The sequence below is a fragment of the Schistocerca gregaria genome, chromosome 7 (genome assembly GCF_023897955.1).
Source record: "Schistocerca gregaria isolate iqSchGreg1 chromosome 7, iqSchGreg1.2, whole genome shotgun sequence".
In the NCBI taxonomy this organism is placed as follows: domain Eukaryota; kingdom Metazoa; phylum Arthropoda; class Insecta; order Orthoptera; family Acrididae; genus Schistocerca; species Schistocerca gregaria.
This window is the reverse complement of record NC_064926.1, coordinates 439957314-439982696: the sequence shown is the minus strand read 5'-3', so window position 1 is coordinate 439982696 and position 25383 is coordinate 439957314. Positions and strand designations below refer to the sequence as shown.

General features: G+C 41.1%; 1 protein-coding gene across 4 annotated transcripts in view; it reads left to right on the top strand.

The window, feature by feature from the left end:
• LOC126281645 (transmembrane protein 131) overlaps nt 1-25383 on the top strand; it is a 353143-nt gene that overhangs the window by 99612 nt on the left and 228148 nt on the right. For all 4 annotated transcript variants that reach the window (XM_049980780.1, XM_049980779.1, XM_049980778.1 and 1 more), the window contains exons 6-7: nt 1428-1541; nt 1625-1747. In XM_049980780.1, coding sequence (XP_049836737.1) covers nt 1428-1541; nt 1625-1747 — 237 coding nt within the window. The remainder of the gene's footprint in view (nt 1-1427; nt 1542-1624; nt 1748-25383) is intronic.

The window sequence follows — 25383 nt, the reverse complement described above, 5'->3', positions numbered from 1 at the left end:
GCTACAGCTAAAAACCAGTGGAACCAGCAGTGAAATGGTGGGAAATTATGTTAACAGCTTAATTTCTCTTTTTCAAGAGTGTATAAAATTGACAGATGACTAATGCGGGTTGTGCTTATCTGTTTCTATAAAATTGATTTTACTTGTAGCTCTCGTCATAAGTAAACCCCAATATTATAATTGCTCCGTTTGAAGTTCTGTGTGCCACTGCAGCTCTGATGATAGAGAGAGCTCATCTTGCACTGTAAGTGCCCTTCAGATTGCACTGCAAAGAAAGAGGTGCAAATTACCTGGAAGATCTTCTCTTTTCACCCCAACAAGGAACGAAAGATCTTAGTGCTGTACACACAGATGCAGGGAAATTCAAGTAAATGTGGAAACTGACATTCCAGGCAAGATGTCTGATGAGAAGAGCTTGTGGGAACGTACATTTCCGTATGTGTGTGTGAGGATGAATGTTACAAGCGAGTTGAGGAAATAGTGGTTAGTAGTGACCAGTAAGAAGTTATGAATGGTTGACTCAGCTAGTTGTTACAGAGGAAAAAAGAAAAGATCTCCGAACATATAGAATAATTCTTGCAATATTGTTTATTTGTATGTTTAGTTCATTCAGAGAGCAAAAGCCATTAGTCTTATGAAGTTTTGTTTCCCATAGATCAGAAGATAAATAACGTACTGTTAGTTGCAGAACAAAATAATATGGGAGGAAGCAACTACATCCTGAAATTAAATATGTATTGGATCTCATTAAATTAACTTCAAAATGCAGATTGTCAGTAATCTTTACTTGTAGCTTACTAAGCATAATAATTTCTTAAAAAATGCACGAGTTATTTTTGTACTAAGTCTTTTTCCACAAATAACAAAAATTGCACTTGTGTAGAAAAATAAGAGGGGGAAGTTTTTTACTAAACAATGGAAATTTTTTTGGAAGTTCATGATTTACCCAAAAACTGGGGAAAACTAATGGATTATCCAGGTAAGTGATTTTATATCCTGTTGTAATATTCACTGTTTTTGAACTTAATTAAAATAATATTTCAAATTGTGTCCAGAAATCATGCTAGCTTATTGTAAATTTGTATGTTTTTTCAAAATTTGTTGACCTTGTTATGTCTTGAAACAAATAAGTTTCCATTGTCACTTTCTTACACTTTCCTCTTTTTATTCTCAAAAGCACATTGTGTGGTACTGTATCCTTACTTTCGTTAGTGTTGCTCCATATTCAGTCACAATTTTAACCTGATTATCTATTGTTATGTATACCTTGCTTACTTATGGTATATTGGTAGAAAATAATATTTGCATATGGTTATTGACTACTTAATGCCCCTTGCTCTAAATGATTATACAAAAATGTAACATCTAATAGTACTTACAGCCTTGCAGAAAAGCTTCCCACAATGTACTTTGGTCTATGTTTTCAGGTTATCCCACCAATGGGAAACACAAGCTTTAATGTTGTATTCTTAGGCCGTGAAGAAGGAGAAATTGAAAGCAATTTATTTATTCACACATCAGAAGGCAGCTTTAAGTACCAGGTGAAAAACTTAGTTATATGAAAATCACATTTAGGAATTTGTATTAAATCCTGCTGTGATAACATGCTTTTATTTCATTGTAGGTGAAGGGGGCTAGCATAAGCAGTCCATACAGGCTAAGGCCATTAGTGGGTGTAAAAATTCCTGCAAATGCTACTTACTCACCCCTTATTTATATGCATAATCCACACAGTACACCACTACAGGTAATTCCAGAATATCTTACGTGATTAGCTTTAAATAGTGCCCAATATTATTGTGCTAATTCTGCATGCCATGTAACATAATAAATTTAACAACTGGCCATTCTTGAAAGCTAACTGTGTTGGCATTTGTGTGATATATGTATGTTAACAAGTAGTGGTACTGAGTTTTAAAGAAATATTTGGGAAATTCTTTTGAGTAGATGGATTTTAGACTGGTTCTGTACATCATTTTTTATTGTTAACTAATGTTTTAAATGTGAAAACCATTGAAATGTATTTTTGTCAATATTTGTGCATCAGTAAACAGACATAGCTGCTTTCAGAACTGCTGAACTGACTCGCTGTCACACTGTATTTTGTGCAAGTATTAGAGAAAGTGACCTGATTGTGATGCCAAGATATAACTTGTAGCTTGCAGCAAAACATACTGTTCTCTGATTCTATAGCATTTACATTCATTTCACCCCAGTAAAAGCTGGCAAGATTACTTGAATAGTCGTATTGCAAATCAATAACAGACTTAACTTCATTTTGTTGTGTCATATGTCAAGATAATCAGTAGCAAAGATGTTATTTTCTCAAAATTCCAGGTTCTTCGTCCATCTGCTATGCTGTCTGGTGTTTCAAGCAACTGTATGTTAATTTTCAATGTACTTCCATGTTGCTGTGGCAGTTTTGTTGTAGTATGTGTTGTCTTAAGTCAACTTGAAAATTTTTTTGTCCCATTGCACTTTTGAGCTCATCTGTATGATAAGTTTCCCCATGTTTTATTCACTTCTTTCTTCCAGTGTAAGTTGAGCTCTGCATCACTAGGATTACTTTCTTCAAGAAAGCTAAGTTGTGTTTCTTCTGGTTAGTAATCCTACATGCTGAATGTAGTGAAATGAACATTTATTTCTTTTTATGGATGAAGGCAGCTACTAGTGAAGAGTTTGAACTATTATGGGTGTATTCCAGAGGATTGCGGCTGTGCATTTGTTGCTCAACTTTCTATAGGTGTGAGTGCCTACCATCACAACAGTAATTTCTGTAAACACTGTGATGAAGATTTATTGCATTTCAAGAAGTTTTGTTGGTATTTATGATGTATGATGTGTAGCAGGTATGCATGACATATTTTATAACCTTACTGAAGGAGAAAGTAGAACTGGTCACCACCACAGATTGTATAAGGTATCAGCTAGTTGGAAGTTGTGTTTTGAGAGCATCACAATGGAAAACATGAAGTGGAGGTGATCAAACATTATGCACACCGAGGTGCAAGTCATATTCTGTGAAGTGCTTGAAAATAGCTATGATGCCTGTGGAAAGATTTTAAAACTTACAAGAGAGATACAACTACTAAGAGAACAATTTTTTTAAATTTTTACTTTTCCAAACATGATAATGTTCATAAATCATGTCTGATGAGTGAGGTTATGTGATGCTTAATTTGGGACAAATACCAATTAGAACCTGTGGCTGGAGCTGACTGCCATTCTGGTTGCTGAAGAGACCCAAAACTATTGTAAATTTGTTGGAGAATCAGTACTCATGGATAAGTTTTTATCTCAAAATGTTATGAAATGTGAAGAATTATATGATAGTGTTTGTATATGGGTCGAAGCATGTTGCCTTCCTTGACCACTCTCAGGCTTTTTCCTGAGTGTTTGTGCAAGTTTAGTTTACCATATGAATACAAATAAATGTGATCTGGAGAGCACTGGAGAAGATAAGATGTATTCCTGCTGCAGAATTCCTCATCTGCTCTGACTTTTAGAGTGTCCGTCACAAGCATGAACACAGCAGATAAACAAATCCAGAATGCATGTTGCTCTTTTCCACTGTCGGTGACCGTAGAAGATTTTGGTATTCTAAAAATTACTCGAGCACTTGGAAATTCAGAGAAATTAATTAACTAGTAAAGCTTCCAAGAAAATACGTACAAAATATCTCCTCCTACATGCTGTCACATCTCTGTTGAATTACAGAGTCATGTGTTGGTATGAAGAACCATGGGTGTAAGTGTTTATCAGTAAGCTGTGGCTGGTAAAGTCAACTCTTTAGCCATGACATATTTTTTCCTGCTCATGAGACAAGTAAGGAGTCCTCATACCTCTGCGGATAAGATATAGTCCAATCACTCAAGGCATCTGCTGTTGGGAGAGCACCCTCTAACATGGAAGGTGGTGTCACAGAGTTTTCAGTAATTTATTTGTTAACAGACTTTGTTTTGTATTCTGACATGAGGGTAGAGGCCAGTTTATCTGCAGAGTTGCCTATTATTTTAAAAATTTAATTGGGTACATAAAAAATCTACTCACCAAAATGTGACAGAACACACACACAAATGAAGGTTGTAATTAGGCAAGCATTCAGAGCCAGTGGCTCCTTCTTCAGAAAGAAGGGTTGAAGGGGAAGGAAGATGGATGAAGGAAAAGGACTGGAGAGGTTTAGGAAAAAGGGGTAGGTTTTGGGAAAGTCACCCAGAACCACAGGTCAGAGGAGACTTACCACACATGATTAGAAGGAAAGACTGATTGTTGGGGACTGCATCGGATGAGATTTGAAAAACTGAGAGCTTAAAGGTGGAAGATGGGGTAATATGCAAGACAGAGATTACTGCTGAAACATCATGCATGGGTTAATAACAGTGAAAAGCTAAGTGCATTGTACGTAACAGAGATGGGAGGGGGCCAGTGAAAAATAGACGGGAAAGACAATGAAAGATGCAGAAAACTAAAATGGGGTGAAGGAAAGAGTAATTACTGTGAAGAAATGATTAGAAAGGAGATATTAATGTACACTCCTGGAAATGGAAAAAAGAACACATTGACACCGGTGTGTCAGACCCACCATACTTGCTCCGGACACTGCGAGAGGGCTGTACAAGCAATGATCACACGCACGGCACAGCGGACACACCAGGAACCGTGGTCTTGGCCGTCGAATGGCACTAGCTGCGCAGCATTTGTGCACCGCCGCCGTCAGTGTCAGCCAGTTTGCCGTGGCATACGGAGCTCCATCGCAGTCTTTAACACTGGTAGCATGTCGCAACAGCATGGACGTGAACCGTATGTGCAGTTGACGGACTTTGAGCGAGGGCGTATAGTCGGCATGCGGGAGGCCGGGTGGACGTACCGCCGAATTGCTCAACACGTTGGGCGTGAGGTCTCCACAGTACATCGATGTTGTCGCCAGTGGTCGGCGGAAGGTGCACGTGCCCGTCGACCTGGGACCGGACCGCAGCGACGCACGGATGCACGCCAAGACCGTAGGATCCTACACAGTGCCGTAGGGGACCGCACCGCCACTTCCCAGCAAATTAGGGACACTGTTGCTCCTGGGGTATCGGCGAGGACCATTCGTAACCGTCTCCATGAAGCTGGGCTACGGTCCCGCACACCGTTAGGCCGTCTTCCGCTCACGCCCCAACATCGTGCAGCCCGCCTCCAGTGGTGTCGCAACAGGCATGAATGGAGGGACGAATGGAGACGTGTCGTCTTCAGCGATGAGAGTCGCTTCTGCCTTGGTGCCAATGATGGTCGTATGCGTGTTTGGCACCGTGCAGGTGAGCGCCACAATCAGGACTGCATACGACCGAGGCACACAGGACCAACACCCGGCATCATGGTGTGGGGAGCGATCCCCTACACTGGCCGTACACCTCTGGTGATCGTCAAGGGGACACTGAATAGTGCACGGTACATCCAAACCGTCATCGAACCCATCGTTCTACCATTCCTAGACCGGCGAGGGAACTTGCTGTTCCAACAGGACAATGCACGTCCGCATGTATCCCGTGCCACCCAACGTGCTCTAGAAGGTGTAAATCAACTACCCTGGCCAGCAAGATCTCCGGATCTGTCCCCCATCGAGCATGTTTGTTACTGGATGAAGCGTCGTCTCATGCGGTCTGCACGTCCAGCACGAACGCTGGTCGAACTGAGGCGCCAGGTGGAAATGGCATGGCAAGCCGTTCCACAGGACTACATCCAGCATCTCTACGATCGTCTCCATGGGAGAATAGCAGCCTGCATTGCTGCGAAAGGTGGATATACACTGTACTAGTGCCGACATTGTGCATGCTCTGTTGCCTGTGTCTATGTGCCTGTGGTTCTGTCAGTGTGATCATGTGATGTATCTGACCCCAGGAATGGGTCAATAAAGTTTCCCCTTCCTGGGACAATGAATTCACGATGTTCTTATTTCAATTTCCAGGAGTGTAAATTAAGGCCACGTGGGTGACTAAAACCAAGGACTAGAACCAAGGACATGCTGTAGCCCTAGTTCCCACCTGCAGAGTTCTGAGAAACTGGTGTCTGGGGGAAGAATCCACATGGCACGTGTGGTGAAACAAGCACTGAGATCACAAATGTCACATTGTAGAGCATGCTCTGCATGCAGCCAGTTACAAGGCTGCTATAGGTGTTGGTAGAAGGGTGTATAGGGCAAGTCTTGCAGCAGGGGCAGTCACAGGAGCAGGAGCCATGTTGTAGGGAGATGGGTGCAGAAGGAGAATAGGGTCTGACAAGAATATTGCAGAGACTGGGAGGATGACGAAAAGCTATTCTAGGTGTGGTGGGCAAAATTTCAGATAGAATGGGTCTCATTTCAGGGCATAATTTTAGAAGTCACAGCCTTGTTGAAATAGCTGATTAATACATTCCAGACCAAGTTAATATTGAGTCACCAGTGGTGTGCTCCAAAGTTGTTTTTTGGATGGATCAACAGTACCAGGTTGGTTGCGACGGCCATGGAAATCAGTTTTTGAACTAGGCTGGTGGGTTTATTACGTGCAGTGAGAATGGTGGTGTATTGCTATAAAATGTCTGAACAAATTCATTTGCCTCAAATGCGAAGGCTGTATGAGAGCGAATGTTTGACATAGAAAGGATGGCAACTGACAAAATAAAAGTACTGATGTTTGTTGGTAGGTTTAATGTGGACAGAGGTGTGTAGCTGACCTTCGAAGAAGGTAGGAGTGCGGGGAGTGGTTCTCTCTATTTCTCTCTTTTTCCACTATCCCCCCCTCCTCCCCCCGCTCCCACCTCTCCCCTGCGTACCGTCCAACCTGCAGCACTTCAATGTCTGCCACCCCCACCATAGTATCCCTCCCCTTCCCAGCCCCAGCCTCCTCCTTTCCCCCACCTAGTCGCCACTCCCATCATGCACTGCTGCTGCTGCTTGCAGTGTGGTTTCAGTTGCCTGAGACTGCAGTTGTGTGTGTGTGTGTGTGTTTGTGTTTTGTTGACAAAGGCCTTTGGTCGAAAGCTTTAAGTGTGACAATCTTTTTGTTGTGCCTATCTGTGACTCAGTGTCTTCGCTATATGGTGAGTGGCAACTTTCTGTCTCATAATATTGTTACATTCCATCCTGCATTTATTGTTTGTTGTTTAAATAGTAATCTCTGTCTTCTCTTCTGCCTTTGAGCTCTCAGGTTTTCAAATCTCATCTTTCCTTCAGTCTTGACTGTGTCATGGTTGATTATGTGCACACTATGTGCCGAACAACAAGTAGTTATGTCAACTGAATTGAAATTTCTTATACTTAGAAGAGCTCATTAAAGTTCTGCATTAACTTTTTTGTGTGATTTCGAAAATTGCATTGTACTACAGTAGGAAATGATATACATGCACTGATCTTCAAGTATGAAAAAAAATCAAAGAGGCAGTCTGGAAAGTCCATCCTGCTTGTCGATGCATCTGCTTCCTTGTAATTGTTTGTCAGATAGATGCTGTATTTGTTTGGAAATCCCTGCTTTACTGAATGCTGACCAGGACACTGGACACACATTCGGGGTGAGTGCGACTCAAATCTCTGTCCAGATTACCTTCGTTTCTCTGTCTAGATGTTCAGAATTAGATTAAGGCAAAAATCGAGGTGATACAATTGAAAAGGGCACAGACTATTTTCTTCACATCCTAGTATGTGCTCTTTGTCTAGTGAACTCGCCATTAGCAGGTTGTTAAAATGTAATCTTTCTTCCTTCCTCCCCTGATTTGCTATGAAGGAAGGGACTATCTTTTAGCACCTAACTATTCATTGGTTTATAATTGTTTACAAGATCAAATAGAAAAATGGTGTGTACATTTGTTGTGAAGTGCCAACATAGCAGCTGCAGTTTATTTTGTGACCTTGAGAAATGTGGGAGCTGCTAGAGGTTTGGGGTATTGGCTTGCTATGGAATTGTAACAGATGGTTTTACATAAAGGAATTGTAATGAGGAGGGTAATGGATCTTCTCCTCCTTTTAACAAGTTTGGTGGAAGAATAGGCTAATTGGTGTGTGTGTGTGTGTGTGTGTGTGTGTGTGTGTGTGTGTGTGTTTTAGGCAGCAGCTGGTATGAAATGTATTCAGCTAATTCTTTATTACAGGTGAAAAATATATTTCACCAGCTGTGATAATGGAATGGAAAGAAGTGTAAGAGTACTAGACTTCGAAAATAGTGAGAAAACCTAGGAAATGAGTACCAAATTATTGGAATATTAAAACCTTTAGCAGTGATGGAAGGTGCAACATTATCATTTGTAACTGCTGTCAAGTCCAGATCCAAAAGCAGGGTCATCCAGGGAGTACAACACTTAGTACTGAAAACACATTTATTACAAACACCAATATACAGACAAGACAGTGTAGTCTCTTGAATGAACAGGTTGCTGTTTACGCAAACATAGAATATACCAGAATATGTAAACATTAAAAGATAATAAATTTTGAGCCCCTTCTGGAAATTATAAATACTAAAGAAAAAAAAAATTGCTGCTTATTAGATTTGAACTTATAGGAGAGTGACTACAACATTCTAGATATAGATCTTTTAATTGGTCGTCTGTATGACTGCACTGAAGGATCCTTGTATTCAGGTTGTGTTGTCACTGCTGTTTCACTATGATGAGCGTCAAAGGTAGCCCCTCCTGTTGAAACTTCATGATCGTCAAGTAGATCTTCAGTATCCTTGACTGAAGGCCCCCCCCCCCCCCCCCCCAGTTGTTGACGTCCATCAACTGATGAAGGACACAGTATGGTTTGAAGTAGAGTTTTAGTAAATTTTTCAGTAATTAAATTTTCTGCACAGGTGTAGAAATCCATACCAAGTCTCCGGGGCTGTACGTCAATGGCCTGTGCTTGGGATTATTCTGCTATCAGTCCTTCTCCTGGATGGTCAGGTATTATTTGTGAGCCATCTGTCTTGTTCCTTTGGTGCTGGTGTCAAGGTGTTTCACATAGTCATCCTGAGTATCATCTGGTTGAAATAGAAACAGCATACCCATTGTTGTTTCAGCCTCATGTCTGTTGAGCAGAAAGAACAGTGCGAAGCCTGTAGTGTCTCGCTTCACTGTGTTGTACGTGAAATCTGTGACTGCCCGTATTGTGCTCCAGTCTCTTTGTTCGACATCAGTATATATCAAGAGCATATCTCAAAGCATGTAACTAAATCGTCCTGTGAGGCATTTATCGTCTGTGGGTGGTAGGCAGCTTCACCTTGTGGGTATAGTTGCAATGAGAAATTATCTGCGATACTAGTCTTGAACTTTTCCATATTCAGTGTTTCAAGAACAGGCTTTAAATAATGACTATAGGAATATACTATAACCCCCTATGTTGTGCTCACATAGGGATTGTGAGGATAAGATTAGAAAAATTACTGCACTCACAGAGGCATTCAAACAATCATTCTTGTCACACCTTATACGTGAATGGAACAGAAAGAAACCCTAATAACTGGTGCAATAGGATGTACCCTCTGCCGTGCACTTAATGGCCGAAAGCTTTAATTATGAAGAGTCTTTTTGTTGTGCCTATCTGCGACTCAGCATCTCCACTATATGGTGAGAAGCAACTTTCCTTTTCATAATATTGTTACATTCCAACCTGGATTTTCCATTGTTGGATGTGATGATGTAAATGTAGATGCAAAAGTCTGTTCAGATCACACGACTGTACCTGAAGGGGGGGGGGAAGCCTCTTCAAGAAATAAAAAGCTTGGTACAACAAGGTAACAGCAATGGAGTCTATCATGATACAGAGAAAATAAGAGCAGTCACAGATTTTTTGATTCTGCAGCATATTGTGATATTGAGAAATTTTCTCTGAATGTGCTCATACTTCTGTTGAAAGGCACATTCTTTGCGTGAACTGCTGAAAAGATATGCCTGGAATGAGGTGCGAGAAAGACATTTCCTTGTCTTTCCAAAGTACTCGCCAAGTCAGAGGTGAACTACTCTGCAAATGAGAAAGAGTGCCTTTCAGTTGTTTGGGCCATCAAGAAGCTCTGACCTTGATTATTTGGCAACCATTCACCGTTGTGGTGGACAGCCATTCTCTATGCTAAATGATTGGTCTGAAGAATCTATCAAGTTGACTGATGAGATGGACACCGAGACATCAGAAGTATGTCATCAGAGTGGTAAACAAAAGCAAATGCAAATGCAAATACAAGGATACCACTTTTCACAAAATTCTTTGATGGAACACATCAGTATGGATGACATTTCAGTCATTGCAGCATTACATAACACTGCTGATGAACAGTGTGAAGATCTAGCACTGCTGAAAACTGTAGAAGACTTGAATGTGAAGGAATCACCCAAAGGAGAAATCCAATTACTAAATATAACATTGTATAAGAGAAACTATGATGCAGTGGGGCACAAATGAGTTGCTCGTCATCCCAGCTCAACTAAGGCCATCTATAGTGACGTATTTCCACAATTCTCCAACACCGGTTACCTGGAATGCGTGAAGACTGTAAGAGAGAACCTGACACGGGTCTCACTTACCAGGTCTCTACCGATCCACCAGGCAACATGTGAGGCACTTTAAGGAATAACAGCAACAGAAGCATGTGCTGAAATTACCTCTAAAGTATTTGATATCAGTTCAGTCGGCAATAGTGCCATTTCACAGGATTGGTATGAGGTTCCCAAAGTTGACAAATGAGAACTGACGTATAATAGTCTGCACTGACTACCTCATTCATTATGCTGTCACCAAACTGTGAAAACTGCCAGAGTTCCATAAACTGTAAGGGTCCTTGTAGAAGAAATGCTTTTGAAGCAAAGAGTACCCCATTTGATGATCTCTCGGGATAGTTTCTGCCTATCTTCAAGAGTTTGCCAGTTCAGTTCTTTCAACATTTGTGACAGTTTCTCTTGGGCCAAACAAATCTGTGACAATCTGTGACAATTTGTGCTGTTCTTCTCTGTATACATTCAGTGTCGTCTGTCAATCCTATTTTGTACGGGTCCCATACATGTGAGCAATATTCTAGAAGTGGTCATATAGCGATTTTTAAACAATTTCCTTTGTAGACTGATTGCACTTCTCCAGTATTCTACCAATAAACAGAAGTCTACCACCTGCTTTACCCATGACTGAGCATTTGATCATACAATTTCATATCCCTTCAAAGTGTTAAACCCAGGTCTTTGTATCAGTTGGCTGATTCCCACAGTGACTCATTGATATTATAGTCATAGGATACTATGTGTTTTTTCTTTTTTTTGTGAGGTGCACAGTTTTTACATTTCTGAACATTTAAAGCAAGTTGCCAGTCTTTGTACTACTTTTAAATGTTATCAAGAACTGACTGGAAAATTTTTCAGCTTCTTTCAGACAGTACTTCATTATAAATAACTGCATCATCTGCAAAAAGTCTGCAGTTACTACCGATATTGTCTGCAAGATCAAATATACAACATGAACAGCGAGGGCCCTCACACACTTCCCTGGGGCACACCTGAAGCTACTTCTACGTCTGACAATGACTTCAACACTGTTGTGAGGCAGTTTAGATGATCCTGCAATGTCTTTGAAGAGAGAGAGAGAGAGAGAGAGAGAGAGAGAGAAAAAACCATTGTCATCCAAGTACCAAAAGAGATGTTGTCCACTTAAGTTGTCAGCTTATTTCAAAATGGCACCTTTGACTCATCAAACACTTGCTTCTCGCGGCCAGTCCATACTAGTGCAAATGCAGGATAATAATGCTAATTGAAACTGATGGGTTTAAAAAAAACCTATATTTACAGGATTGGAATATGAAATCATTTGTATTGAAACCATTAAATGTGCAAATAACATTGCAAGCATATATTGTTGTAAGTTTTACAACAGGCATTATTGTCATAACTTAAAAGTTCTCTTCTGGAACATTATGCTGCCTATCCAACAGCACTTCAATATAGTGTGAAAACAATTACTGGGAGTCGAAATTTGAACATGGAAGACAAACTAGCTCCACTACAACACCAGCCATTTGACAATATACATATATACTGCTGCATGGAGTGTTCCTTCTCCAATAAATTATGAAGGGATTCACACATCCTTTCAGAATATTGTACACAATTGAGACATACCATTGTAGGCACACACACAACATATTCATTGACCTTGTGTCATTATTGGAGATCAGTATCACTCAGTGGTTGAAATGTGAACCTTGAGCTGTGAACACAGACTTAAGACATGCATAATAGGTATTAGTCTAATTTTGAAGGTGCAATCCATTGTGTTTCAGTGTTTTCTTCAACACTGCCTGAAGAATGTGGCCTATCATATTACTCAAATTCTTGTCAGTTTAGCAAAAAAAATCTAATTTTCTATACTATTGAAGCAATCTTCACTTTTAACTTGAAATACAGGTAACGGTTTTATCCAGTGATGTCAGATTTCCCAGTAATTTGTCACAACAAATAGTACCAAAAATGATGTGGTTTAGAGTGTTCATTAGTGTGCTATATCAATGAAACTGTATGCTTTTTTAGGAATCAAGTATAAATACAAAAATCACCAATTTTGCACTTAAGCTTCATAAACATTTAAATAAGCATGGTGCCCATTCTGTTAGCTTCTGTAAGCCACTCAGAGTACAGGACGTGTGACATCACACAAACGTTTTTCTACCAGTAATACTGAAAATATTTCTTTCAATATTTATTCAATACTGTTTTTACTCTTTTATGAATGATGTTGGTGGTTACAATTTGATCAGTTGCATAGACCAGGGCCTATGTTAAGGTGAAAGTTGGTCAGACGCCATGTTGATTTACATGTTTACACAATGTAAAGTTGGTATTTTTCGTATGTATGCTTTCGTACCACAGAATATATATTTTAATTGATGGCTTACATTAGAGAGCTCTCAAAAGCTCATCATTTTTTGTATGGTAGTTATGCAAAAATGTTAAGAAATGTCATACCGATGACTATGCAGGAAATCAACTATCATTTTAAGATTATACCATTTCTCAGTGTTGAGAAAGAGAGTCAAAATCCAATTTCAGCATTCTGTAACTATCGATTACCAGGATTAGTAAACTGCCGCATTCAGATTTATAACATTTTTACATGGGAACAGGGAAAAATACCAATTTTTGCAACATTTCGTATAGACCACCAAATCTGCATCTTGGTGTTAAAAAATTGCAGACTTCATGTTATGACAGTATTCTGAAAAGGATAGATTGCTACTCATCATATAGTGGAGATGATGAGTTGCAGACAGGCACAACAAAAAGACTACTAAACATGTAAGCTTTCGGCCAGAGGACCTACTTCCGAAATAGACAACACACACACTGTTGCAAACACAGCTTTCTCTCTCTCTCTCTCTCTCTCTCTCTCTCACACACACACACACACTACCTTTGTCGGGCCAGACTGTGAACAACTGCAAGTGATTGGAGAAGTAATCTGGTTGGTGAGAGTAAGGAGGAGGTTGAGGTGGAGTATGGGAGGGAGAGCAGGGTATAGGTGAGGGATGGTAAAGTGCTGTTCATGGGAGCACACAAGGACAAGGTGGAGAGAGTGTATGGCAGCTGGGTGCTGTTGGGAGTTTAGATGGCAGAGTGGGTGGTGGTAGGGCAACGGAAAAGTAGGGAAGTAAAAAGACTGTGGGTGTGCTTGTGAAATAGAAGGCTGTGGAGTCAGAACAGGGAAGGGGATATGGGGATGCAGGACAATGACTAATGAAGATTGTGGCCAGTAGGGTTACAGGAACATGGATATATTGCAGAGAGAGTTCCCACCTGCGCAGTTCAAAAAAGCTAATGTTGGTGGGAAGGATGCAGAAGCCACAGGCTGTGAAGCAGTTATTAAAAGGAAGAACATTGTTTGGACATTGTGCTCAGCAACTGGGTGTTCTAACTGTTCCTCAGCCACAGTTTGTTGGTGGCCATTCATGTGGACAGACAGCTTGTTGGTTGTCATGCCCATGTAGAACAAAGCATAGTAGTTGCATCTTAGCTCGTAGCTCACATGACTGGTTTCACAGGTAGCCCTGCCTGTGATGGGATAGGTGATGCTTGTGTCTGGACTGGAGTAGATGGTGGTGGGAGGATGTATGGGACAGGTCTTGCATAGTTCTATTACAGGGCTATGAGTCATGAGTCAAGAGGTTAGGAGGAGGGGTTGTATAGGGATGGTCGAGGATATTATGTAGAATGTGTGGAGGTGTGGGGAGGACAGTAGGTGGAATATTCCTCATTTCAGAGCACAACGAGAGGTAGTCGAAATCCTGGCGGAGAATATGTTTCAGTTGCTCTAGCCCAGGGTGGTACTCAGTCATGAGGGAGATGCTCTTCTGTGACCAGAAGGTGGTACTTTGGGAGGTGGTGGGTGACTGGAGAGATTTGGGACAGGGTATCTGTTTCTGCACAATGTTAAGAGGGTAATTATGGTCTGTGAAGACCTCAGTGAGACTCTTGGTATATTTTGAGAGGGACTGCGCATCATTACAGATGCAATGACGATGGTTGGCTAGGCTGTATGGAAGGGCTTCTTGGTATGGAATGGGTGGCAGCTGTTGAAGTGGAGGTCTTGCTAGTGGTTAGTAGGTTTGATGTGGACAGAGGTATTTATGTAGCCATCTTTGAGTTTGAGATCAGCATCAAGTAAGGTGGCTTGATAGGTTGAGGAGGACCGGGTGAAGCGAGCAGGGGAAAAGGTGTTGAGATTTTGAAGGAGTGTGGATAGGATGCCCTCACTCACAATCCAGATCACAAAGATGTCATCAATGAATCTGAACCAGGTGAGGGGTTTGTGATTGTGGGTGGTTAGGAAGGACTCCTCTAGTTTGCCTTTGAATAGGTTGGTATAGGATGGTGACATGTGGATACCCATTGCTGTATCCTGAATTTGTTGGTAGGTGATGCCTTCAAGGGAGAAGTAATGGTGGCTGAGTATGTAGTTAGTTATGGTGACCAGGAAGGAGGCTGTAAGTTTTGAATCCCTAGGGCTTTGGGAAATGTTCAGTAGTGGCTAGGACAAGAGCGTTAGGGATGTTAGTGCAAAGGGAGGTGGCATCAGTAGTGACGAGCAGGGCACTGTGAGCTAAAGGAATAGGAACAGGCACTGTCGGAGGAGGAAATGGTTGGTATCTTCTATATAGTAGGTTAGGTTTTGGCTGATTGGCTGAAGATGTTGGTCTATGAGAGCAGAGATTCTCTCAGTTGGAGAAGAGTAAGTGGCCTTTGTGGTTGGGTTTATGTGCTGAAGTAAGCATGTAGAAGGTAGCAGTGTGGGGAGTGGTTGGCGTGAGCAGAGAAATAGGCTCTGGCCAGAATTTCTGGGATGGGCCTGAGGATTTGAGGAGAGACGGAGATCCTGCTTGATATGTGCTCTGCACTAGCTGGTAACACACCATGTCTTGTACTCGTCCACCATGCGGCACTCAGGCTCACAGCACCAAGTTACAACACTTGAAGATGGATGCCTAAAAGCCTGAAACCGGCCTTGTTCTAAATGCAAGAACCTTACAACTGTAGCGGTATTTTCAACCTCTTATATAATACTCAGTTGCAGATGTTCCTACAACAGGATTGTCTGATTGGTAGGTTTAGTGGCAAAAATGTATTTGCACTTTAGGGACTGGGAGAAAGAGAGAAGTTCCTTAATAAGTCCTGCATGGTTGAATTTGGGAGTTGGGCTAAAGGTAAGGCCTTTGAAAAGGATTGATACTTCTGTAGGGTCAAGGCTTTTGGAGGAAAGGTTCATAACTGTGTTTCAGATGTGCTTAGGTTCTGAATTCGTTATGGTGGTGAGGGTGGGGTAAATTTAGTAGGTTTGTGAGGCAGTGTTTGTCAGCTGTGAGTGTTGAAGGAAGGTGTGGAGGCTGTTGTAGAGGTGGTGGATAGTGGTAGTCCAAGGTGGGAGTGGGAAGTGAACAGGTTGGAGAGTTTTTGAGGTGCCATTGGGCATGCTGCTCTAGTTCCTGGAGGGCAAGAGTTTCTAAGTGTGAGATGGGATCCCAGAATTTGGGATTGCACTTTAGGAGAATTTTACAGATGGAGAGGGAGTACTGTATGAAGGTTTGGGCATGGTTGACATGAATTTGTAGGACTTTATTGGTGAGGGTTAAGCACTGGTGGAATCTGAACAGATAGCGATCATTGTGGAAGGAGGGGCTGCAAGGTTGGATAATTTGGTGGTAAAGATGCTTCTTTTTTTTTGAGGGGGGGGGGGGAGGAGGGAGGGGGTTCCATGAGCAAAGGGCAATGCAGGAACAGTATATGAGTCTGGGTTGTGGCTAAGTATAAGGAAACTTTTCTGTATTGGTGCATGTGGAAGGAGCAAGGATCCATGGTGGAGGATAAAATTGCATAAAAATACGTAAATAACGCAGTGTGTTTATACTAACAAGCTGCCCCACCCCACTCCCATTGCCCATGAGCTAATATCGTCATACTTAAAGAGTGCAGTTGTAATTAATTTATTTAAGATAATGATTTCAGCTGAACAATCAAAGCCAATTCCTATTTGTGGTTGGTTACATTAGATATAGATTTTCTGTGATCTTTACTGGGTGAATCTTGACTATTAAATCAGCTATGCTGAAAGTACCAGAATGATATTGATTTGTTAAGATCATAAGCTATACTGTTAGACATACACGAATACATTGGCTTTTTGTTGGTGGTGTGGCCTTCAGTCCAGAGACGGATTTGTTGCAGCTCTCCATTCTACTCTATCCTGTGCAAGCTTCTTCATCTCCACGTACCTACTGCAACCTACATCCTTCTGAATCTGCTTAGTGTATTCATCTCTTGGTCTCCCGCTATGATTTTTACCCTCCACACTGCCCTCCAAAACTAAATTGGTGATCTCTTGATGCCACAGAACATGTCCTACCAACTAACCCCTTCTTCTAGTCAAGTTGTGCCACAAATCTCTCTCCTCCCCAATTATATTCAGTACCTCCTCATTAGCTATGTGATATACCCACCTAATCTTCAGCATTCTTCTGTAGCACCACATTTCAAAAGCCTCTATTCTCTTCTTGTCTAAACTATTTATCGTCCATGTTTCACTTCCATACATGGCTACACTAGGTACAAATATTTTCAGAAAAGACTTCCTGACACTTAAGAAATCTATACTCGATGTTAATAAAGTTCTCTTCTTCTTCAGAAATGCTTTCCTTGCCATTGCCAGTCTACATTTTATATCCTCTCTACTTTGACCATCATCAGTTATTTTGCTCCCCAAATAGCAAAACTCCTTTACTACTTTAAGTGTCCCATTTCCTAACCTAATTCCCTCAGCATCACTTGATTTAATTTGACTACATTCCATTATCCTCGTTTTGCTTTTGTTGATGTTCATCTTATATCCTCCTTTCAAGACACTGTCCATTCCGGTCAACTGCTCTTCCAGGTCCTTTGTTGTCTCTGACAGAATTAGAATTTCGTCAAAAAATCCCTTCCAGTTTTTATTTCTTCTCCATGGGTTTTGATTCCTTCTTCGAATTTCTCTTTTGTTTCCTCTACTGCTTGTTCAATATACAGATTGAATAACATCGGGGATAGGCTACAACCCTGACTCACTCCCTTGCAGACCATTGCTTTCCTTTCATGCCCCTCGACTCCTATAACAGCCATCTGGTTTCTGTAAAAATTGTAAATAGCCTTTTGCTCCCTGTATTTTACCCCTGCCACCTTCAGAATATGAAAGAGAGTATTCCAATCAACATTGTTGAAAGCTTTCTCTAAGTCTACAAATGCTAGAAATGTAGGCTTGCCTTTCCGTAATCTATTCTCTAAGATAAGTCATAGGGTCAGTATTGCCTCACGTGTTTCAACATTTCCATCCAAACTGATTTTCCCCGAGGTCGGCTTCTACCAGTTTTCCATCTGTAAAGAATTTGTGTTACTATTTTGCAGGTGTGACTCATCAAACTGAAAGATCAGTAATTTTCACATCTGTCAACAACTGCTTTCTTATATTCTTCTTGAAGTCTGAGGGTATTTCACCTGCCTCATACATCTAGCTCATCATATGGTAGAGTTCTTTCATGGCTGCCTCTCCCAAGCTGTCAGTAGTTCTAACGAAATGTTGTCTACTCCCAGGCCCTTGTTTTGGCTTAGGTCTTTCAATGATCTATGAAACTCTTCACGCAGTATCATATCTCCCATTTCATCTTCATCTGTGTCCTCTTCCAACTCCAGAACATTGCTCTCAAGTACATCACCCTTGTATAGACCCTATATATACTCCTTCCACCTATGTGCTTTCCCTTCTTTGCTTGATACTGGTTTTCCACATGAGCTCTTGATGTTCATACATGTGGTTCTCTTTTCTCCAAAGGTCTCTTTTATTTTCCTGTAGGCAGTATCTATCTTACCCCTAGTGAGATAAGCCTCTACATCCTTACATTTGTCCTCTAGCCATCCCTGCTTAGCCATTTTGCACTTCCTGTCGATCTCATTTTTGAGATGTCTGTATTGCTTTTTGCGTGCTGCATTTACTGCATTTTTATGATTCCTCCTTTCATCAGTTCTATTCAATACCTCGGAGTCCATGCTATGTCGAGTTGCTGAACCATGCTGGGCCAAATGTTGGTCTGATATGATATTAGGAAGTATCCCATGACTTTTGTTGCCTCAGTGTATGTCATATATATAAAAGTTTCATATTGTATTCCTTGCAGATTTAAGACAATTTTTGATGTACTGTATGCTTATTGTACAAAAAATTGTCTCACAATAGGTATTTGTTGATTAACAATGAATATACTTGAAATGTTTTCCATAATGACTTGTTCACATAAAATTCTCAAGAGGTTTGGGCTGTATTAATTTGCCATATAATTTGACTTTCAGATGTTAGGCCTGGAAGCAATGTTGAGAGTAAAAAATCCTAACTGTTGTAATGCACCTAACTAACTTCTTTATAGCAGCAATGTTACTAGTTACACCAGCTGTTCTAGCCAACCAAATGTGAATTTCGGTTATTCTCCAGTAGCTAAATAGTAGGCTACGTTACAAAGGGGGCATTGCCCTATATTCTGCCCTCTCTCCTCACACCCCTCTCCCAACCACTTTTCCTGTTCACTATATGCTGCAATTTTTGCCAGTCTGACCCTGTTTCCAACATTCCTTACTATTTTGGGATTAGTATGTTGTTACCATCCCTATAACATGAATTTTAGCATAGAACCCAGCCTGTGAACTTGACGTTTTTCTTCAGAGCCTATGAACATAGATGTAATTTGCATTTTCCTTTTACTGTGGCCCAACTTTGGTGTGTGCATTCTTCCCAGTTGCAGCTGTATTCCCTTCTTGTGGTCCTTGATACCAAATTCCTACCCACTATCATATCCCATACACATGACCTTACTTCCATTGAGCACTGCCAAATTCAGTGTCCTGCATACTTAAAACATAGCATTCATTGTGCATATAGGAAACTATATCCTTGCTGGAAAACAAAATTTGTGTGGTACACTTAACCCACAGTTCCTTGACAACCTCAGAACCACAGAGCGAGTTGGAACAGTGGTTAGCACAGTGGATTTACATTCAGAACGACGATGGTTCAAATCTGCATCCAGATTTAGGTTTTCCGGGATTTCCCTAAATCATTTCAGCAAATGCCGGGATGGTTTCTCTGAAAGGGCATGGCCAACTTCCTTCCCTGTCCTTCTCTAATCCAATGTGATCGATGACCTCGCTGTTTGCTCCCATCCCCCAAATCAACCAACCAACCAGTCTCAAAACCCTCCTATGGGTTTTACTTGAACTGCTTTGGGTCAGAGGACTATCTTATTATGTGTTACCCTCGAAGTAACTGATGACTCCTCATGAAACTACTGTCTCTATTATACCTGGCAACCACCAGTAACACTACCACTTCGTAGTGCCATCCACACCAAAAAGTATATTTAGTTTGCCACAAAAAAATTAATTAATTAATTAATTAAATATATAAATAAAAAAATTAAAAAAAAATCAACCAACCCTTATACACAGTCAGATTATTTATACAGTATGCTGTAATATTTCATTCAGCCCCCAAAACATGTCTGTATGAGCACACTCCTCATTATCTGATATCATTCCACATTACAACAGTTGAATCACTTTCTCCAGCAAGAGTTCATCTATCGTTCATGATGTCCTAAAATGAGGAATATCCTTCCTAAAATCCATCCCACCTCTCACAAAGTAGTACTTACATCATCCTCCCACCCTACAAAATATCCTTGTGTGTTTCCATGTCATTTCTACTTCCAACTCCTGATAAAAAATTGTCACATCTGTGTGAAAGATTCCAGTGCAAGACCTGATCCATGAATCCATGTAGCACCTCCTGTTCCAGTCTTCACATCGGGATATCTGGTCTCATTAGTGGCAGGACTCATGTGAAAACGGCTGTCATGTTTCAACTCTGTCGCAACCACTGCATGGCTTTTTAATGAGTGCCCGTACATATGAATGACTGCTGCCAATTGTTCCCAAGGGCGGTTTCTCCATTATGTGACAGATCATGGTATTGAACTCTACATTCTTGATTTCTACGTGGGATCTAGAACCTGTGCAATCAGTATCCTTCCTTCTAACACGAGCTGCTCCAAATTGCTTAGACAGGCAATACAACACATCCTTCCATCCGCAGTCAACTTGGCTTCTCTCTCTCTGCCCATTACCTTTGGTATGTAGACCCATCTTGCACACCATTTCCTCAGCAGTATTAACACTATTCTGTGCAAACCCCCCCGCCCCCTGCTTTACTGTACCCCTTTTTCCCCACACCTCTTTCATTTTATCACCTTATTCCATACCCTTGAATTTGTGTTGCCTCTTATTTCTATGTATTTCATGCAGCTGTGCTGTATTACCATCCTCTTCATTTCTGTCCCTTGTCTCTTAGCACTCAACTCTCCCTCCCACCCAACATAGAATTTCTGTACTATTTCCACGCTCCACATGGCAAATCTCCTTAAGACACTTTCCCAACCCAACTGGGGTGCAGCACTGTAACAGTGTAACTGTATAATTGTGTTCGTTTACTTTTAAGAAAAAGGCAAGTTTGTAATTTGGAACTATTTGGGCCCAATGACAATGTGCTCAATAACTTTATGCTACTAGGTACTAGGCCACCTAGATTGTATGATCTTCCCAAGCTGAAAGTTAAGTGTAAGTGATGTAGGCTCTTCCTTCTCAGGCATTGTATATATCTAGCTAAACTATTGGCTATGGTAATACATTGCTGAAAATACCATATACAAGACTTGGAATCATAGAATTTTAAAACAAAATATAGTTGTCCATAAATATCTTTACTACAAGTTAAGACTTTAATAACTTTAAAACTATACTAGTTATTAACAAATAGTTTTCAGCATCATTCACACGCATCAATGTGTGCACCCATAGTGGCATTGATAATGTCTAGTCGAATTCCATTGCTCCCTATGTACAGTTCAAGATCTCCACAGTGATATGTTCATTCACTACGAATGAATGCCTATAATTCCTGTAGGTCTCTAATTTCACTTTGGTACACCAGCTCCTTTTCAAAACCCCTCAGGAAGAAATCTAATGGTGTTGAGGTCAGGATGTGGTGGCGGCCATCAAATTAGACCATCTTGTCCAGTCCACCTATCTGGAAACCTTTCATCTAAAAATTGACAGGCATTTAGGGACCAATGGGGTGGTGCCACATTCTCTTGGAATATGTCATCAGATTGCAGATGTTCCAGTTGTGGCTCAGTAAACTCTTGTAACACGTCAAGGTAAACACCACAGGTGATGGAAGTCTCGATGAGAAAGAATGAACCAATGATTCAATTTTGCATCAGTCAGCACCAGACATTGGCATTGGAACTCTTTCTTTCCATTTCACATGTAACACGAGGATGCTGTGAACTCGATATACAAACCTTATGATGGTTCAGTTTGCTGGGAACATGAAATGTTATCTCATCAGAGAAACAAATATTTTCCAAAAAGCCATTGTTTGCATTAGTCTTGCCTAGAATATTTACTGTAAACTGTATGTGCTGAGGTTTGTCTGTAGATTTTAATGCCTGAAGCAGCTGCACCTTGTAAGAAATAGTTGTAACATCTAACATAAGACATTATGCACTGTTGAACATCTAATTTACAACTCTCTGGCCACTGTATTCACCAATTTTGATGGACTCCTTGCAAACGCCTGCTGTGCCTTGTCACATTGGTTTATGGAATGGCAACATGCTCTCTTTTTATGGAGAACACTACCTGTTTCCATAAATGATGTAGACCAAGCCCAAATAGTTGTTTGGGACAGTGGATGCATTCCATATCATGTTCAACAGTTTTACCTTCCATGCTATGTTTGAGAATTTCATTGCACTTGGCTATTGAACATCGTCCTTATGAACCAAACAACACACTGAGCTTTCTCCTGTAGCATCCACATTTTATCAGGTTTTCAAGTTCAATTTTGCGTAAAATTGTGCCACCTGGAAGGTAAAAAAATCAAACTTTGAGTCATCTTATCATATGTTGAAAACCATTAGTTAATATGCAATATTAAAGTCTTAAGCTGTAAAGATAATTAGTGGACACCATGTAGTTTCAGAGCCTAAAGGTGTGGTGATGAATCTTGTCACAATGTCTTTATTTACTGAAGTATCAGCTGGATGTACTACCTGTACTGAAAATATGGGGGCTGGAACTTTAACAGTGGCAACTATTTATTTACAGCTCATACAAAATAGTTACGTGTTTCAAAGTTTTATTGACCTTCAGAGTCGTCACCAGCGTTGTGTATAACCTGTTGCCAGTGATGTGGAAGTTGTGTTATATTCTTAGCAGTGCCAGTTGTGTTGACAGTTTGAGCGACGTGGTCTATTCCCTGATGAATTTTTTGCAGTTCTGAAGCAAATGCCGTGAGTGTTTCCTTCAGTTGAGAAATCAAGTTGAACTCACGAGGGCCTCAATTAGGGAAGTGGAGTATGTGGTATAGCACTTAGCAGCCTCATCAGTCAAACAAATCAGTAACAGCTTGCACTGTACGTGCTTAAGCACTGTCCTGCAAAATGATGGCCCAGTCCTGCAGAAAGTGTCATCACTTCTGTCTGTATGCTGTTCATTTTTGGAACACAACTTACAACCAGCTTAGAGACAGAAGTGATGACACTTTCTGCAGGACCTGACCATCATTTTGCAGAACAATGCTCAAGCACATACAGTGAAAGCTGTTACTGATTTGTTTGACTGATGGGGCTGCTATGTGCTATATCACCTACTGCACTCCCCTGACTTAAGCCCTCGTGAGTTCAACTCGATTTCTAAACTGAAGGAAACACTTAATAGCATTCGCTTCAGAACTGCTACAAATTCATCAGCCATTAGACCGCGCTGCTCCAACTGTCAACACAACTGGCACTGCTAGGAGTATCCTACAACTTCCACATCGCTGGCAACAGGTTATAGACAATGATGGTGACTACTTTGAAGGGCAGTAAAACTTTGAAACACATATCTATTTTGTATGAGCTGTAAATAAATAGTTGCCACTTTTAACATTTCAACCCTAATAAGTAAGACTTATTGTAGGAATAAATAACTATTTGTTAGAGCATATTAGGGTGTGACTGTTGACTTTGAACTGTGTCATAAGCTTCAAAGAGTTTCATCAAAATTAATTAGCTTAATGGCAGTGGATGAGCAGCTTACTATTGATGTGTTCTTGCACTTCACCAGAAGGCCAAAACAGTCTATATAACATGCAGCCTCCAGTCAAACAACATGCAGTGAAAGAAACAAATGTAGTCTTGTGTAGATTCAGATAGGCCCTACTGTGTAAGCAACCACCATTAATTGAATCTTTTGTCTCCGACCTTGTTCAGTCATTTTCTGACAAAGCACAAGAATGCATATTTAGTAAATAGTCCAGAGAGATAACTTTTGCTCGGTGCTTATATATAATACCCAGATTCAGTAATTTACTAATTACATTATATTGTGTTGTAGTCACACATATATATAATTGATAGATATTTTTCATTCTTGTTGTAGGTAAAGTCTTGTAGAATGTAAACACTTTATGATTAAAGGAGACCAGTCAACAAAAAGCAGAAGCATTGAGTTGTCAATAGGTGCAAACAAAAGAAAGGAAATTTACTAGCTTTCGGAGTTATGCTTTGATGAGCTAGTGTAAAAGAAAATACACAAACACACATACACCTACACACATGCATACACACGGCTGTGCCATTACAGGGTGCCAGCTAGACCAACAGTGTCATTGCTATTTTTCGACTGGTGGACTGGTTATGGTTGAGGTAGTGTCAAGTGGGGCAGGGAGGATGTCTGCCCCTACGGGGTTCCAGCTAGAGCAACAGTGCCTCTTTTTGACTGATGGACTGGTTGTGAGGAGGAGGAGGAGGAGGAGGAGGTGGAGAGGGGGGGGGGGGTTAGTTTCAGGTGAGGTGGGGTGTGCCCCTACACTGTGCCGGTTTGACCAACAGTGGCTTTGCTATTTTTCGAGTGGTGGACTGGTTGTAGTGGAGGTAGTGTCAGGTTGGGTGGGTAAAGGGGAAAGGAGGTTAGAGGCAGGGAGAGGTACTGGGGACGGGGAGCTAGCAGCTCAGAGGGACGTGGCTGGGTTGCTGGATAGAAATGAGGTAGGGTGGGATGATAGGTATACAGGCTGACACGATTGTAGTGACATGCCGAAGGCAACATGGGAACATGAATTGAGAATGGAACACGCGATCTAGTGTGGGGAAATGTTTATTGTGTAGAGTTTGTAGACAGTGGGTTGCCTGAGATTGAGATCAGAATGATTACGAGGGGGGGGGGGGGGGGGGGGGGAGAAGCTGTTGTAAGGATAACACCAATCTGCAAAGTTCAGAGAAGCAGATGGTGGAGGGAAGTGTCCAGGCGGCTTAGATTGTCAAGCAGGCATTGAAATTGGGTCTGTTCTGTTCAGCTACATGTTGTGCCATTGGGTCGACAGCTTTCTTCTTGCAACAACACTCATCCTTCTCACAGTTAGCTGACCTCTTCTCTCAAGGAATTCCCTCCCAACATTTCACAAAACCCAGAACGCAAGCAAACCCAAAATACTGTTGTTAACCTCTCCTTCATAAACCTCTGCTGCCCATAAGTTTCATTCCCATCCAAAAACGCAACCTTCAGTCCTACTTCGAAATTTAACCATGTTGGGCTTGTCAAAGATCCACTCTCCTTCTTCTGATCTCTACAGTGAAAACCCTTCTCCTTGCTTCTCCCAGTTCATACCACCATCCAACTGTGACCCCCCCCCCCCCCCCCCCACCTTCCACCAAGCCACTGCGTAGTCAACTTACAGGAATTCCTTACCTCCAACTCTGACTCATCATGCTTCCCCAGGCCCTTTCCTAAGAACACAAACATTTCAAT